Genomic DNA, 18,723 nt, shown 5'->3' with positions numbered 1-18,723 from the left:
AAAAATTAACTCGAACGAAGGCGTCTAGACTAGATAGAAGGTCTTTTTCCCTCTTCTTCCACCAGGAAGTCTAAGACCTCACGATATATCTGCACACGAGATCTTGCCCGTATCATCATTTCTCCTTTACAAAACCCACGAAAGGCAGACGTGCTTTACCGTTAGGGCGCTGTCAGATTAAAATGACAAGCACAACAATGCCTTTCTTTAGGGCGGCGGCTAAGAGGTCTCAAGGCGGCCCTCTGGGCCATTTACGGCCTGCGCAAATTAGCGACGAGTGACCTGAGCCGTAGTGAAAGAACCTCCTTAAAAATAAACTTGCACCCCCGTCCCCAAAAACCCCCACCCACCGCAAGGTGATGTCTGCTTCCTTAAGCCTCATTGCCGTTACAAAATGTGTAATCGGCTGACACTTATTCAGTCGCCAATTGCATTAACTTGCGCTTACTGTCAGCGGCATGGTAAAAAAACTAAGCGTTAGAAGGATTAAGTCTTCGTATTATCGACATGTAACATTGCGTGGGATGACAGCTGAAAATGCTAAATGAGAAAAGGGGAGAAAATTACTTTCTTGTACTCAAGAACATTCCAGAGGAGTTTCGTTCTGTATTTAATTGTCAAAGTTACTTTGTTATTCCAATTAAATTTCTTCACGAAAATGTAATAAATACATCCGAATTTGGTTGCCAATAAATCTTAAAAGAAAGACGAAAGGAAGAAATGGGTATCTGCATCGGCCTTGGGTATATAAGCATGTCAAGTCAAAACAGCTCAACGCGGACGCCTCTGTATCACAAGAGGACGGCCGACTGGCACATCAATCTGCCCTTCGGCGAGAATGCGTAGGTGGGGATAGTGGTAGGCCAGACCTTTATGTCTTGGTGGTAGTAGTAGATTCCTGTAGAGGGCTGCTAGACCTGTCGACGGCCTTGTAAGCGAATCGGCTGGGACACATGGGTACGCCACATTCTTTTTTCCCCCAGCTTCTGGCGGTCGTCTTTATCAGTTAAGGATACCCCAAAATGGACATGTACCGAGGCAGAGGCTCCTGAATAAGGTGGTCTCGTCTGCTCGTCCTGTCATCGCTGATTTCGAGGTAACTAGTGCAGCCTGACGCACAGGCAATAGGTGTCGCTCACTGACGATACGTTGGCGTTTTATGGTCACTTCACGACTATTTTCATGGATGATTATTTATAGAGCAACGTCTGGTAGAGGGAAAAACTGCAATGTTGTTCCAAATTTAGGAAACATTACCCGGTATTCAAAAGCTCACAGAGCAGGGCCTATCAGATATGACATTTCCTTATAATTCATGGACTTTTGGTCCGAGACCACAAATATTTTCCATTTTTTCATTTATTTTTTGCAGCGTGAGCCACTTTATCTAGTCAGCCTAATAAAACGACATTCCGTGGTTGTAACCATCCTCGGAAGGCATTAAATTCAACTCACAAATGAGAGAGTGGGCAGTCAAAGAATGAGCAGCGCAAAACCTTCCAGTATGCTACAATAAATTTCGAATTTCACTGGGTAGCCCGGCCCTTTAGCGGGCATTCAGGCTGTCCGCAAAGAGCAACCGCAACTTGTGAGCCTTCGTAACAATACAATGCGATATCCATCTTGGTAGACGAAGAAACTTAAATGGTCAGATGGAAATAACTATTTCAATGCTCCTGATTTGGGTTCTAAATAGAAGTTTTATTTCTTTCTTATGTGGCTGCTAACGTTTAACAAGGCTTCGTGATAAAAATACAGTACGGGAGAAATACTAACATACTAATTAAAATAAGTTTCAAGACAGGAGGACTGACAACACCAACAAATTTCGGTGGACAAAGTTTCAACATATTTCAAGAAAACAAATAACAGTGACGTAAAGGCATGCACACACAGTGTACACTGAAAACCTATAACACAACCAAGAAAGAGAGAGGGAGAGAGAAAGAAAGAGAGAGACCTTGTCAAGAAAATTCCATTATGATTTCTTTAAAAGTATTGCTATATCATCTATACATCCGCGAGGCTTACCAAGATAAGAGCAATTCGGCCGTCAGCTTCCTTAGCACCATAATTTTCTCACATGGAACGCGAAAACACAAGAACACCAGTTCCCTGTACCCGAAGGTGCTAGTCAGGTACGGCGCAAATTTTAGCACCTTATAAAGATATGTGACGACATATGAAAAAAGGCAATGAAGCTAAAACACAGCCAATGTGTACTGACTACGATTCTTCGCGATTGGGTCTCTGTAGTAAAAGAACAAAACAAAACAAAAAAAAGTCACATTTAACAATATGAGTCCGGTCTTCCCATTACATCAGCAACCTTTTTCAAGCGCTAAAAGGTTATTTATAAATCTAGGCAAAATAAGACATTGAGAATATTACTGATTTTGTCTTTCAAACGAGTATAAGAACGTAAAGAGTGATATTTACAACGCACAAACTCTCTCTCTCTCTCTCTCTCTCTCTCTCTCTCTCTCTCTCTCTCTCTCTCTCTCTCTCTCTTTAAACTAAAGGCTCAACTTCATAATCACCGATCATGTGAATTAAAAAGCTTACTCTCGGATAAGCAACAGAAATAATGAAGAGTCACGTGTCTATGTTTGGACGAATGTGAAATGAACACTCACAGAGCTTAAAAAAAAAAAAAAAAAAAAAAAAAAGAGTGAGCTTTTTCCAAAACCGCAATAAAACACATTTCAAGTTTTCATTAATAAAAATTATGCTATTACTACTATTACTGGTATTAATAGCAACCAAAAAGAAAAAAACTCGAGTCCAAAATGAGGAAACGTTTATTAGGTGTCATGAATACTGTAGATGAGAAATCGCAAATATATCCTAGAGCATTACCATATTATTTATTATTATTCAGAAGATGAACCCTATTCACATGAAACAACCCCACAGGGGCCACTGACTTGAAATTCAAGCTTCCAAAGAATATAATGGTGTTCATCAGGAAGAACTAAGAGCAGGTAAACGGATATACAGAAAGAAGAAATACTTATTTAAAAAGAAAAAATATATATTTAAATTAATAAAGATAAAAATGTATTAAAATGCAAGGAGAATAGTGTTAGGGTAGTAATGCAATGCATCTTCGCTTGAACTATGATGACGATAGTAGTAGTAGTAGTAGTAGTAGTAGTAGTAGTAACCAAATTCTAAATGTAAAAAGTCTACACGAGTATGACTACAACAAACTACAAAGAGCGTTTAAAGTCGAAAAAAATAATGAGACAGAAAAAAGGATGGTTGAAAGAATTTCTCAAAGCTCCCTCACAAATATCCGATTCTCACAGCCAAGGAGAATATGGGAAAACAGATCTGAACGCAAGGAAGGCAATTTACTTTTGACAGCCGAGTTTAAAGGTCAGGAACAGACAAAGAGAAGACCTTGAGTAAAATAAAGGTCATGACTTGATTCTTTTCGGGTAAACGTATCCAGGCTTGTCATAGTACTCCGAGTCATTTTGATGAAGGGAAGAAATGTGAATGTCATCTTGAACAAGGAATGAAAATATATATATACATAATATATATATACATATATATACATATATGTATATTGTATATATGTGTGTGTACTTATATACAGATAGATAGATTGATATACGGTGTATGTATATATATATACATGTATATATATAAAACCAGCATTACTCCGTTATAAAAGAATAACTATGTAAATTCAACCCTTATCTTAGGATATGGCTGAACAAAAGACAAAATGGTCCTGCAAACAACAACGCATTTGTATGAGAGAGAGAGAGAGAGAGAGAGAGAGAGAGAGAGAGAGAGAGAGAGAGAGAGAGAGAGAGAGAGTCCTTCCAACTTTCTAATAACGTCAAGCAGCGAGCGACCACCGGATCTTTCCCTAGGGCAGGGTTATTCCCTCAAGGGCACTGTTTAGAGACGGGCACAATTACGAAGGCAGCCCCCAAGGTATGCGCTCGCCTCCACATGGTGTACCAGTGAATATGACAAAAATAAACAATGCAATCGAGGAGAAAACAAACAATGGGGGACTTTCTTTTGTTTCGCCATTTCATTTTTGCGTGAAACTAATTTATTCATTGTAAGCATGTTTTTGCTGGAAGTGAAAACTAAATAAGTTTTTAGGTGTTTTCAGTAGAACACAATTTCCCTTCTGTCAAAAAGCAGTAAATCAATAGGAAATTAAAACTACATCACGAAAATATTAAAATTGAGGCAAATGACAGATTAACTTTCAAGACAGGTAATTTCTGCTGAACATGAAATTCTGAAATGAGCGGATAATTAGCTAATGACGGAATAACAACGCTGTTACCAAGAGCATTCCCTCAAGGTCCTATCCGTCCTCTCCATCTGTTGTCTGCCGTTACTATGGTATCAGTGAAACCAAACGCATGTGCACGCGCATATATGTGTGTGTGTGTATGTGTATGTGTGTGTGAGGGGGGAGAGAGAGCGAGAGAGAATTTTCTATTTAACCTCATTCTACACTTGAAATGGGTTGAGCAAACAATGGCACAAACAACAATGCAGTTGAAGCAAAACAAATAGTTACTGTTACCAAGTTAGCTGGCCACATACTAGCGTGAGCTCTTGCTCCTATGAGCATCCCGTAAAAATACACACCACAGAATCAAAGTGAACCGGAACCACCAAAGAAAAACAACCCGTGTTCTTAATTCCAGCACACGTCTTCCGAGAAAAACACAGCAGCACAAGCACACGAAAACAACAACACAACAATGTAGACAAGATGAAAAAAAAAAAAATGTCGTCAGTGCCCTCTGACCCATTCGTCGGTAATTACAAACATCGTCAGAGACACAAACACAGACAAGCCATCCTACGCCTCTGAGCACTGCTACTGGCCCACTTTCTTTTTCCCTCTATAATGTCTTCAAATGTGGCTCGTTGAAAAATTAACGCATTCATGGCAGAGAGAGAGAGAGAGAGAAGGGGGTAGCAAAGAAAATCAGGGAAGCAATTAACTTTCGCAAAGCTGAACCTGGTCGTTTCGAGAACCACTTACTTTCAGCTATAAGAAGTAGGGGGGACAAAAATCACTAAACTCAAGGTAACCGGACGCATCAGATCAGCGTTACGAATCAATGACAAACATATTACCTAAATATATTCTATCCTTCACTCATAGTCTGATACTGTATGAGGATAATGGTACAAATAAGGAAAAAATAAACGAAAGTACATTCACCATACAACACCATATTCCTTTAAAGTTTAAAAGAAAACCAAGTCCTATCCTAGCTACATCAAATAACGAAACTTTTATAACATTATAGCCAGCCCAGGAGTGGTCTCAGTTATCTCCTGCAATATTAAAACGGAAAGAAAAAAACGGCATATACGGTTACTTCGTCAACGTTCAACACTATTCAGATAAACGAGTGTATTATAAAAATATCTAAGAAATAAAAAAACCACTGGAAAATCTTCCAGCTAACATACAGGTTCTTTAAGTGGGAATAAACCACAATGTCAGGAAGCCTGATTCTCTCAGGCAGTGTTGTATCTAAAAATTTACGAGGAAAACGTGGCTGACACCTAAAACCGCTGCCTATAAACAATATTCATAATCACATGAGAGAATAATGAGCAACAAGAGAGCATAGAGGGAGGGTAGGGTGGTACCTCTCACTCCCTGCACGAAATCGTCTCTTTCCGTCAAACGGGCCGTAATACACGAGCCGAATCGCGCTCGCTTCCTTTCCAACAACAGAAACGTGCCCCGAAGGTTAACGAAAGTGGAACTAATTAAGGTACTGGAAAAACATCGAGGCACAAAGCTAACCAACACCAATTTTCAGTAATTCAGGACAACAGTAGGGTTTGGAGGGGAGAGGGAGGGGGAGAGATCCTCTGTCAGCAACGCGACTCCCTCCCCACCAGCCCCATCAGGAAATCCGCACGTAATAAGACCTGGCATTAAGGATTTCTTGAGGGGAAAGAATAACGGTTTACTAAGTATGAAAATTGTACTAGTGAAATTTCCATTAACACAGAACCTCCAAATTCTAACGAGGCCAAAATAAATACATATACTGTACACACCCTACTGTGTATATATATACACACAAAATGAAGTGTGGCGCGCGTGCGCACGAGAGAGAGAGAGAGAGAGAGAGAAGGTGGGGGAAGGTAATGAAGATCCCGACTAAGTACCACGCTAGACCAAAGCGAAACTACAAATTTTCGACAGAATGGTGGAGCTTCAACTCTGCTATAGAAGGTCTTAGTAAGACTAACGTATTTCATTCGAAATTCGGCAGAAGCAGAGGAATATACAAAAATTAATAAATCAACGGTAACCTTTTCCTGTGTGTATTTCATACCTTGACATTTCTTTGTAAAGAAATGCTCAAACAGAACAAGGAAGAAATATACAAGAGTATGCAACTTCCTTTATAGGACCAGACATTTAAGGATTATCCCGACTTTCACCTATCTCGAAAAAGGGAATTATCTCCATAATAAATACCAGTGAAAAATCGTCAAGAAATATAATAGATAAAGACTGAACATGAGTCAATTTTTTTACCAGTTCCCCCATTTTCTCCTCTCGATTTTACTTTATCTGTATTCGTTCAGTTACTCATTACGTTTGACCGGCCGAAAATACATCTCTATTGAAGTTGGAAAAAATACTTGATTATTCAGGGAAACACCTTCACCATTACAATTCTGACGGAGAGAGAGAGAGAGAGAGAGAGAGAGAGAGAGAGAGAGAGAGAGAGAGAGAGAGAGAGAGAGAGAGAGAGAGAGAGAGAGAGAGCACTAAACTATAAAACAATTTCTATGAAAACAGACAATCAAAAACAACACTTAATTCACATCATTTGAGCGAACAACCGGTCGACGAATCAAACTGTTTACGACACAACCCGTTTGTTCACTACTTTCAATATCCCGCCCGGGGCAGTACAACTACCTGTAACCCCCAAAATGAAAATTGCGTCACAGAACCCTGACTTCATCTTTCCCCCATATCTTAAAATATTAAAATAATTACTGCGCCACAAAATAAATTTTTATAAATGAACGAGCCGTCTGGGGAAAAGTCAAAAGCTAAAACTGTTTTCCTATATGACTAGAAGTAAAGACATCACTAAAATATCAGTACAAAATAAATAGTGTTTGTATTTTCCACATGCTTCAGAGGCACAAGAGCATTCAGAAGTACAAAAGCAGTCAGGGGTTACCCATACAAGAGCAAGTTCGTTCAACCTCCCACGCCGCTCGTTAATCCAGTTCCCTGGGCAACTTGGAAATTTAAAACGGTAGCTACTTGAAGACACGTGCACCGATCTTTGGGGAAGATGTAATTTACATGAATACACAAACTCAACGTGGCACAGATATCGAGTAGATATGATTTAAATAAGAAAACAAAATTTTAGTGTGGGCATTCATTTTACGCATATACATACATAGTATTCTAATATACGAGACTAGGGACAGACCATGCAGTGAACAACATTCTCTCTCTCTCTTCTCTCTCTCTCTCTCTCTCTCTCTCTCTCTCTCTCTCTCTCTAACCCCAGTTTCAATCCCAGCACCTTATTCCCCCTTTAATGATCACGACTTTCCCCACCAGCAAACGGCACAGCAACTCATCGGCACCAATTTCCCTAAATTTGGAGTTCAGCCGTCAACACCTGCAACCGCACGGGTCAAAGGGGCCTAAGTGCCCAGGGATATCTATCTTCCCGTTCCACGAAGACAACTCGAAAAAGGAGGAACGACAAACAAAAGAGGGAACGTTGTCGAAAAAGGAAGTACATGACGTACGGTAAATTGATGAGGAAGCAAGGAAGCCTCTCATCAGGATAAACAAATCACATGAAGACTAAGAAAAAATTGAAGTGTTTATTCCTTCTTGTGCATTAAAAATCAGAGAGAGAGAGAGAGAGAGAGAGAGAGAGAGAGAGAGAGAGAGAGAGAGAGAGAGAGCGTCATTTCGCCGAACGAAAAAGTGAATTTAATCGACTGATAAATTGAGAGGGGTCACACTGGAGGTCCGAGCAAATAAACGTTAAAAGGAGAAAATGGCAGATAACCAAAGAATGCGAGGGGAAAAGTGGGCCAAGGGAAAGAACTTTGGCGGCAAAAAAAATATTGGAAAATGAGAGAGAGAGAGAGAGAGAGAGAGAGAGAGAGAGAGAGAGAGAGAGAGAGAGAGAGAGAGAGAGTGACGAAGCTAGCCAAAATAACGTACAGTACAGTACATTCCTTTATCACGCACAAACTACATGAATACGCTCAACTGGTTAATGTGGTGCATATTTAAGAATAACAGTTTCAGTGTTCCCAACAATGATGATAGCACACATACGAATGGAGCTTTGGTGGTACCTGAACCATGTATTTATATGTATTCAAATTCTTTCACTCAATTCATACTTATGTAGCGTACCCAGTACAATAAACAATTTCTCAATTGTCGGAAATGTGGAGGGGTGTTCTATTTGCGGGTTCTTATAATTATACAAAATAACTTGACCAGTTATGCTGTGGTCGTTCTCAATCTACGAAACACGAATTTAGCATCATTCCTGTTTTTCAAAACTTGGGAAACATGAACAAAACAGCCCAAGCCTGGCCAGAAGTGTAATTTGCCTGATTCTGTGAAAATGATAACTTTTGTAGTAAATACCAAACACTATATAAAACCATTTCCGCTCCCTTAAGTTGTTTGAGAAAAAGGCAAACAAAACTAGGGGAACATTGCCATCCACCAGATATAATGTCACAAAAATTAAAAATACAGTCCTGATGAAAATTTTTAAAAATCTATCATTATCATTACTGAAATTATTAATAGCCGATCTGCTGCCGTAGTTGGGAAAGCAGAATGCTACAAGCTCAGGAGGCTCCAACATGAAAAGCAGTCCAGTACGGAAAAAGGAAATACAGAAGTAAGGAATAAAGTACGCACGAGTCATAAACATTATAAGATAGAGTAACAATTAGTATAAAAACAATAAACTTTGAAAGGCTCAACAAAAAAGGATTTGAACCTCTGAACCTCTGTTAATTTTATAACAATTGGTGTATAACCTCTAGAAAACTGACTGGTATTTACCCTCACAAAAGAAAAGGCAATACTGTTGGAATCAACCACACAACTTCTACTGCGTGGATGGCAGAATCTGGGAAGACCTGAATGCAAAGGATGATGAGAAGCATGAAAATTTTCAGAGCACACAATGGGCTAATTGAACCATGGTGCCAGATATTAACAGTCTTTACAATCAGATTTGGGGTAAGAGATATAATAGAAGGCAACTTTTTGTCCAATAATTTTAGGTAAAGGCAAAAGAGACATATTCGTTACACACTAATTACAGATAAGGTCGCTTTCTCTATTGTCTTTCGACTTGAGTAATTGGTGTTGAACGCTTGTAGTCGAGACTGACTTCTTAAAACTGCTCAGACATCAAAAATTAACATACTGACTGTGCTCTTTTTGGTATCACAAAAGTATATTTGTGCATGAACCATACCAATAAAAGCTAGATCAGAGTGTACGGGACTGTGGACCGTATCAATAAAATTTTATTGTTGGGGTATGGGTCCGTAATCATAGCTGCGGCCTTTCACGAAAGTTCCGTAACATTTTTTTACACAAGGTTTTAACAAGTCTCTTTTCCTAATTTCCCACCATACCTCTTCCTTCTGACTTGAAAATTATAAAAAAAAAAAAAAAAAAATGGAACATAACTTCTACTCCCTCCTTTTCAATCAAGTTATCCCACAAGTCAAATATTTATTGTATTGCAAGATTACAATGCATTTAATCGTTTTGATTTCAAACAATTCACTATTATGCCCAATTACTTTTTTTGCTTCTTGAACCCTTATGTCTGTATCTTTAATTAACATATATCTATATACAGTATACATACACAAACTTCATTGAACAAAAAAATTATAAGCAAGTTTGGGTAAAGTTTAGTGGCGTCCTGCATCTCCCAAAGTCAGGTCAAATTTTGCCACTGTACCCCAATCTTTTCCTTTATTTACCTTGATTTAATAACATACCGTGTAGCATGCGATGCATTCCAAGATTTTCTTATTACATCTGATCCACAATCTTGTTATCATCAGGCAATCACAAAATTCTCAGTTCTCATTTAGGTAAAAAAGAGAAATTTTAAAGACGAAGTGAGAAATTTATGCATTAAAAGTTTCCAAAAATGCTAACGGCAGACAAGAAATGTGTCACAGTATAAATTACGAAAGGATTCATGACATCATTGCTTCTTGCAAATGTAAAATTCAGAGTGGATGCAGTATAAAATCCTGCATTAAATACATTTTCCCTTACACTCTTCTTTTACACCACATTCCAGTATAAAAACACTTTTTTTATACCACGTTTTAATATAAAAAATACAACAATTACAATATACATACATACCACAAGGTTCCTTTACCCCCTTGTGTGTGCAGAAATCAGGACCATAGGACAATAACTTACAGAACTTCTTAAATATTTACCAAAACAAACTGAATGCACAACGAAAAAAGGCAAAGGCAATGCCACAATTACATATCACATATTTTGTATGCAGCATTTAACAACTTAAGTATTGAACTATAATTTTAAACACCACATATATGAAACTTCTGTGACACCATCTTAGGTTTATAAAAACTGCACAACAAAGGTTTGAATCAGCAAATACAATAACATAAAAATGATGAGACAGTATACTTGAACACTTTTAATAAAATCAGAGCAAAGTGGTAACTCATTTTAACACAAACAATTAGCTCATAAAAAAAAAAGCACCAAAGGTAACATTAACTCTACTTACCAAATGAAAATTAAGATAGGGAAAAATGAACGAAACAGCTATTAAAGCCAGTCAGCAATGCATGAAAAGCAAAAGCGAGGAAGCCTGACACATAATAATATATAAAACACCACCAAAAGGAAATTTTTTCACAAAAGGTGCTGTAAGCAGTGCATTCGGCAGACATGTGCAGTGCAGTGCAGTATAGCAATGGCATTGCAAATATGGATCATGACCTAACATCTATGGATAAACTAAAAACTCTACAAGTATTTTCAGACTATTTATATAAACTAAAAATTCTACATAAAATTTCACTATAGTATGCAACTTCCCTGATTCTATGGTTCTAAAAACGAAATACTATAACATCATTACAAGTGAACGGTACAACTTAAATGAATATAAAACAAAAATTAACTAAAAAAGAACAAATACGATTGAACACTAGTGTTCAATCAATACAAATCTGAGAGGCTACTCACTGCAGTACCTGTATTCTAATGAAGAAAAACTCAGTGATCATTTGGGATGATGAAACATCTACTACAAAATAAAGTTCTCATTGTGATATTTCTTGTCACACTAAGGAGCTAGAATAGTTTAAATTTAGCATGAATCTAGGCCCCAATGTATGAAACAGAGAAGACATACTATCAAATCTATAATATCCTAAATATTCACTTCAAAACATCGGCAACTACTGTACTATACTGTCATTCATTTCAAAGCTAAACAAAATAGTATTTAAGAATCCAATCAAAAACTTTATGGAAGTACATAATGATGAAACATTGCAAGACAATCTTCTACCATCATTATGCCCAAGTTTCAAAACCAACTGCTGTATTAAATGGCCTACTTTAGATTTAACTAGAATACCAGTACAGCTCAGGGAAGTCTTATACCACCTACATATTACTGTATAAAAAAAATTCAAACATTATACTTTCTTATACAGTACTCACCAGGTAAGGGAGACCGAAGGGCACTTAGGTAAGAATTCTGGCGGGCGACAGTTTTAGTTCGTGCATGGCCAGATTCATCCATGGATTGTGTAGACCAGAGGCTTGACATAGAAACTTGAGAGCAGACTGAATTTGACCGCTCTCTTTCCAAGACTTCTGTATACAATATAACAAAGCAAGAGTATTAGCGGCCTGCAAAGTACACAATAAATTTGTCCTTTCCCCTACAAAATCCTCTTATTCAATTTACCTTAAATTATAATGGCACAGTATTACTGTCTAGTACTGCCTAAAATTACATAGATTAACAATTACTACATAGAATGACATCTAAAGTTCAAGCAAAGATGTAATGCATTACCAACGTAATAGTACTCTCCTTGCATTTTAATACATTTTGATCTATTTATTACTTTAATTCATTTTTCTTTTTTAATAAGTTGGATTTCTTCTTTCTATGTTTCCTTTTACCTCCTCTTATTTCTTAATGAACACCATATCCTTTGGGAGCTTGAATTTCAAGTCAATGGCACCTGCGGCCTTGTTCCATTTGAATAGGTTTCACCTTCTGAGCAATAATAATATTAATCTGAGTACCTGAAGAAGTACTGGTCAAATCAAAGCAATATCTTTGGGTGATCCTAAAAATTTCAAATATATTGTACAGGACTTCACGCATGCTAATCAACATTTTTTCTTCTCCACTTTCCCGACATATTGCACTAATGTTTCAAAATTTAAATTAAAGATATTTCAAAATAAAATGTGCAAAGAACTGCCAAACATTTGGTAGGTGGATACAAAGCTACTAACCTAAAAACCTTTAAAGTCATTGCTAGAGAAAAATATCACCATTTCATTTCCATCAGCCTTCCCAAACCATCATTATACTGTATACAGTAACCCATTCATGGAAAATCATGCACTCTTGATAACTGTACAAAACAACTTTCAAATATGAGTAATAGTGCTCAAGTAATATCAAAATCTGAATGACATTAGCTACTAATGAGAAGCTATGCTGTGGCCAATAAATTAGAATACTAATAAATTTCCTTCATGCCATACGGCTTACATAAAGATATCTACAATATAAGATAGAAAATATACCATACAGTTTCATTCAATATCTATCACAATGTGTTATTTTTTCTCTGTTTTAACATCACTTTAAGATGGCATTTGGCATCATCAACTTGAATTTCAATACTATAATTGAACATTTCAAAATGGAAAATAATCATAAATGTATGATAAGGTCCTAAAAAGGACACTATAACTTACTACAGCAATTACCATCTGGGCTAGGTGTGCAATACAATATGTATACCTGTAGTCGTCATATTACTGTATACAAAGTGAGATTTTATCAGTAGGGGAGTGAGCATAAACATATACTGTACTTTAAACAGCATGCTTTAAAAAAAAACAAAAGTTGTTGATTATTATTTCAAAATAACAAACTACCCATGGAAAAAGTTGAGTTCAAAACATGGAGAAACAACAAGATCATATCATACTAACCTGAATCACTCTGAGGTCTGTATTGTTTAGGGGGTTCACAGTGTATATGAGGGCCACCCACTGGAATAGTGCGATTCATGGAAACCCTTGGTCCATTTGAAGCATTTGACATACTGGAAGAATGTGAAGCCACATCTCCTGAAACAGATATATCACAGCATATATTTAAATGTTACAAATAACAGATGTACTGCTTATACAACATTAAATCCCTGTCATAAAAAGTATACACAATAATGAGCTTAATATTCAATAAGTCACGCAAGTTTTTTATAATCTAAGGGAAATGTTCAACTGGCTTAGATATCACTATAAAAGTTTTACCTAAGTAAAGAAAAAATATTCCATAAGTAATATCCACAAAAGGACCTAGGTTTCTTTCAGGTCTTGGGTTGGACTGTTCTCTAATCAACATTATTATCAAAAAACATTACCAACTGCTAATATAAATGAAAAATGTCTTGTGACTAAATTCTCAGGGCACAACTGGAAAGTTAGCAATGTAAGGACACTTTAGCTAATAGAAGAAATGTGACCATAAGATAAAAGATTAAAAAGTCAAAAACTTATGATGATGACAATAGACATTTAGCATATATGTCAAAATTGTATTACCATAAAATTTAGATATTTCTAAGCTTTCCATACACAAAAACATTTATGGCTATGGGAAATTAAAATGTTACTCATTGCACAAGAAAATGCACGGTTGCTATAATACCAGCTTTCTTTATAAGTTATTCTTGTTTATTATTATTAAAAGGAAGTATGAGAAAGTCAAAATCCTAGAATTTCATACAGCTTGCCTAAAAGATTTGCTCTTAAATGAAAATAAAAAATTATCCACAGTCAAGTTAAAGAGATTAAGAAAGCTTTGTGAATTAAGACAGAAATCAATGGGGCAGAGTCCAAAAGGACACACCAAAGATCCTTAGTACTTTCCACAGCACCATACAAAATACAAAGAAAGCGGTAACCCTTTATATGGTGTTCATATGTAACAAATCTCAAATAAAGAAATGCTGGAAAGGTTTAGAAGTAAAACTAAAATATATTTAGAAGTTTAACATTTTTAAACCAAACACTCTGAACTAATCATGGATGCTTTCTATGTCAGAAGTAGGGTACAAATCCAATGTCTTTTTCATTTTGGATAGATTTTAAACAGAATTTCTCTCAATGTGTGCTACAGACAATTTACCAGTACAATACATTGTAAAGTACTGTATATCTTATACAAAAAATTATGCAATCAGAAAATTCAAAGAATCCATGATTACATCTTACGTGGAGTGATAAATGAACTAATCATGTACATAATGTATATATGTAATTTATGTAATTCCTATCATAAACTTACCCACTTAATTTTACTAAATAAGAAAATCAAAGAACAAAACCACAGTTTGTTATAGTATAATACAGTACTCAAGAGCATTGTGCTTTCAAAAAACTGTTTACAGTTTCAACATTTATGGTCCTATACGTTAACATCATTCACACTAAGGGAAAGGCCAATCAATACCCCTTTTTTTACTCACAAGGTAAAACAAGAAGAGCTTACAATATACAGTTCTTGCCTAGCACACGGAGCACTCAACAATTAGTGCACAGGTTCAAAGAATATAAATTCCTAGCTTTTACACAGACGAGATTACTAATCAGATTGCAGATTACCTTTCTCACAAGAGATGCTAAAAATTTTAGGAAAATATGGGTTAAAAATATTTCTTGAGCCATAGATCTGAAAGGAATGCATATAAAATATTTAGTTTATATTTTTAACTTGGTCACTAGCAAAGCTAGAAAATCACTTTTTACTGAGCAATGAAAACACCAATAGTTTTCAAAGCAAATTGAAGACCAGTGTCTCTGCAAAATGCTTTCATATTGTGTATGCAAGTCATAGCTGAATTAGACAAAGAAATACAAAGTTTCTCTTCATTCTTTACTGAGATCAGCTAGCGTGCTTCTAACTTGAAAGATAAGATAACAAAAAATTAGGTTGTCCGTAATTCATGAAGTTCCTATCCTTAGAGTAGAAAAACTGATCTTACAAAGAAAATGAATGTTTGAGAATTTAATCACAAAAATAAAAATGAGAAAACTGTCTACACAAGACAGTTCAAAAAATAATCAATCCAGCATTCATGTCATATGTCCTTATGAGGACAATCAAATGTCTAAAATTCTTTTTCTCTCATTTTATACATAGCAGCTACTTCATTTACATGACATTGCTACTGACTGCTTTACATACCTGGTATAGGTGAATAGAGATGTCTGCTTACAGGGAAGACACTGCCACCATCAGACAAAGACCTAAACACTTTAGGTGGCGATGGAGATAACTCATAAGAAATGCGCTCACACCGTGCTAACTCTGCACTTTTACGTTGTCTCGGGGAGTTAGTGTAGTGAGTACCGAATTCAAATTCAAAACCTAAGCATGGGAACACAAGAAAAGATACTGCTATGGGACAAACAATAAGCATTTCCAGTACTTTTACAAAGGACTGGGACACCAACAAAAATTACTAACAACAACAAATTAACTACACCAATTAATCACATCTACACTTACAATTTGTTAACTACAGCTGCTGTCAGCCCCTACTACAGCTGCTGTCAACCCCTTCGCTAGTCTTTAAAGAAATGCTGGCTTTCAAAGCAAATAATCAATTCAAAGCAAAAACTTAGTAAAGTACTCTGTATCCATTTCAATAAGCAACTGCAATCAAATGCATTAATTCTTCATTTATGAAAGAAAATTTAGTAACCTCAACAACCATAACCCGCCGTGAAAGACTTATAACTTGTTAGATACTGATCTAATAATAGTGTACAATTCAGCAAGGATTTACTTTCACAAAATAGTTTAAAATTTAATATAGCACAGGACACACATTTTCACTGTCATTATGAAAAGTTCTGAAATCTACTATTGTATAAAAATACTTTATGACCTTGACTTCAAATCCTTCATGAAAATATATAAATCTTCGCAGCACAATTGCAATAATGTATTAAGATCAATTACTAGCTGATTATACAACCAAGTACAACAGTAATATTTCTTATAAAACTGGGGTTGACAGAGCTAATTCATGACAAAAATCAAATGCCATTACATAAAGCCAATCAAATTACTCTAAATTCAGAATCACTACTCTCCTTAAAACATTAAAAGTAACCAAAATAAATTTATCTCTAGAATAAAATTTTCATATGAATTATTATAACACTCAGCAATTAGTGTCACATTTGCAGTGAAGAGTTTAAATGTAGCTATTAACAAGTGTGAGAATGTTGTAAATATTCAAAAAGTATAATATTTACCAAGCTTTTTTTTTTTATTTTTATAAAATCCCATAAATATCGAGGTTTTCATACTCTTAAAATCAAACAAAATAATCTAATCAAACCTCTATATTATTCTTCTTTAAAGATTAGAGCAGAATGGAACAAATTCCTTTACAAAGCTGATATAGTCTAGTCTGGTTAGTATAACATCAATTTATTATTCAAGTTTTCACAAAATATTCCCTTACTCTGCAAAATGAATGAATAGCTTTGGTGTTATTGACTATGTCCCAATTTTCAGAAATACTACTAAATTAGATTTTTACCAGACAGATTTAGTCAATGTATTCAAAGATGTCATCAAAACAAATTTTAAAAGTTTCTAGTAAAACAAAATATCTCTCTGACCTAAGAACTACTAAGCTTGGTAAAGATTTGCTAACCCCAACTATACAATACAATGTTATAAAGCCATGTGCCGCAAAACTACACATTTCAAAATCAAACAAATGCTTGCCATGAGTAATGATATTATTACATAAAAAAAATCCTGTATTAAGAGGACTGAGTTGGCACTTCTGATACCTTTCATAATTATTATAATGATTATTAAAACATAACTGTTTTGGCAAATAAAACTAGAAAAGTGGATAACAAAAGCCATAAGATTGCTTCCCACAAGTTGCACAATTTATAACCTGCTTTATAGTTATTGTTAACATAATTTCTATTTAACATGCATTCTCTATATACTTTTCTAACAATAAAAAAAAGGGGAACCTTTACTGACATATTTTTCTAATTAACATAAATTTGTCTGAACACGTGCTTTCTTATGATTCACTTCTTCAGGTTATATTACAACTGCTTATGAAATGAATAACTGTTCTGAAGGATTCTGCACAGCAAAACCTACTCCAACAATTAACTAAATTTAATGGCAAACCTGACAAATTTGGATATCTAAACATTATATTCTCAATTCCTATCTACCGACAACTTGGTTGCTATATTTTAAAAAGTTACCTCCACTGCTGAATACAACATAATTAACTTAATTTTGACACTTCTCTTGACTTCTAAACTAACATTAAACTAGGCTTAACCTACATTACCTGGATTGACTACTTGTATACTGTAGTTCATATCAGGTTACTAATCTTTCTTAAGTTAAAGTTTCATTTACAAAATTCTGATTTTGGATTCTGGACAGATCTCTGCTTATTTAAGAACCTACCAGCCTTGGTTAATAGAAATGATTTCATGTTGCACTATGCTCTACAGCATCAACCCCTGGAGGAGGTTACAGCCTACCTGCAATGCACTCTGCACAATCATACATAAGCAGCAGTACAGGTACTCTCCACTATTCTTAAGCTGCATTTACTTATATCTTTTATTCCACATTAATTTTCTTTTTGGTTTATCCCCCCCTAGCCATCATAGGTTTCTAACTCTCAGTTAAGAACAGTATTCAGCCCATCATAGGTTTCTATCTCTCAGTTAAGAACAGTATTCAGATCAGTCTTATGACACTACAAATTGGACTTCAACATAGTTAAACTTCTCTACACAATGAGGTATTCAAACTAAAGTGTGCCTAATGCAGTACTTGCAAAATTCTTTGAAGCATTCCCATAAATCTCCAGTTTCATAATTTTCCCCTCTTCATTTTTCCTTTATTCTTTTGGTTTCTTCTCACCTACCTCTCCATTTCATTAATTTTGACGTGCTCCAATTTTCACTAATTTTCTAGGAACAAATCCTTTCAGTCGGCCTGAGTCTAAAAACACAGATCTGTTGTCTTGTCAAACTAGTTTACAGAATAATAATAATAATAATAATCAAAAATACACCAGTGTATCTGGGAAATACTTACCCAAGTTTTACAACTGGTATCAGAAGCACCCCACAATCTAAATCTTGAAAAGTGACATACACAACCTAAGCATTACCTAGCATAATACTGCATCACAAATTATACAGTAATGGCTTATAAAGACTACAAAGACTTGCATGGACTCACCCCACAATATAAACTGGAATCTGAAATGACTAAGAACAATAAAATACACTTACCAAATCAATATAATTCCTTATATCAA

The 18,723-nt window shown here is 35.6% G+C and overlaps 1 protein-coding gene across 44 annotated transcripts in view; it reads right to left on the bottom strand.

Moving 5' to 3' along the window:
• Positions 1-18,723, bottom strand: part of RhoGAP19D (Rho GTPase activating protein at 19D) — a 569,022-nt gene that overhangs the window by 177,416 nt on the left and 372,883 nt on the right. For 36 of the 44 annotated variants that reach the window (XR_010854870.1, XR_010854873.1, XR_010854876.1 and 33 more), the window contains 3 exons: positions 15,576-15,758; positions 13,316-13,453; positions 11,792-11,947 (listed from right to left, as the gene is read on the bottom strand). Coding sequence is in view for 33 of the 44 variants with exons in the window: in XM_067113644.1 (XP_066969745.1) it covers positions 11,792-11,947; positions 13,316-13,453; positions 15,576-15,758 (477 nt within the window). In the remaining 11 variants the exon portion in view is untranslated. The remainder of the gene's footprint in view (positions 1-11,791; positions 11,948-13,315; positions 13,454-15,575; positions 15,759-18,723) is intronic. The other 8 variants (XR_010854874.1, XM_067113650.1, XM_067113625.1 and 5 more) reach the window with 1 other exon arrangement.

This window comes from Macrobrachium rosenbergii, chromosome 12, assembly GCF_040412425.1.
Source record: "Macrobrachium rosenbergii isolate ZJJX-2024 chromosome 12, ASM4041242v1, whole genome shotgun sequence".
In the NCBI taxonomy this organism is placed as follows: domain Eukaryota; kingdom Metazoa; phylum Arthropoda; class Malacostraca; order Decapoda; family Palaemonidae; genus Macrobrachium; species Macrobrachium rosenbergii.
Note: the sequence above shows the minus strand (reverse complement) of the source record. Positions and strands in the feature narration are given on the sequence as shown.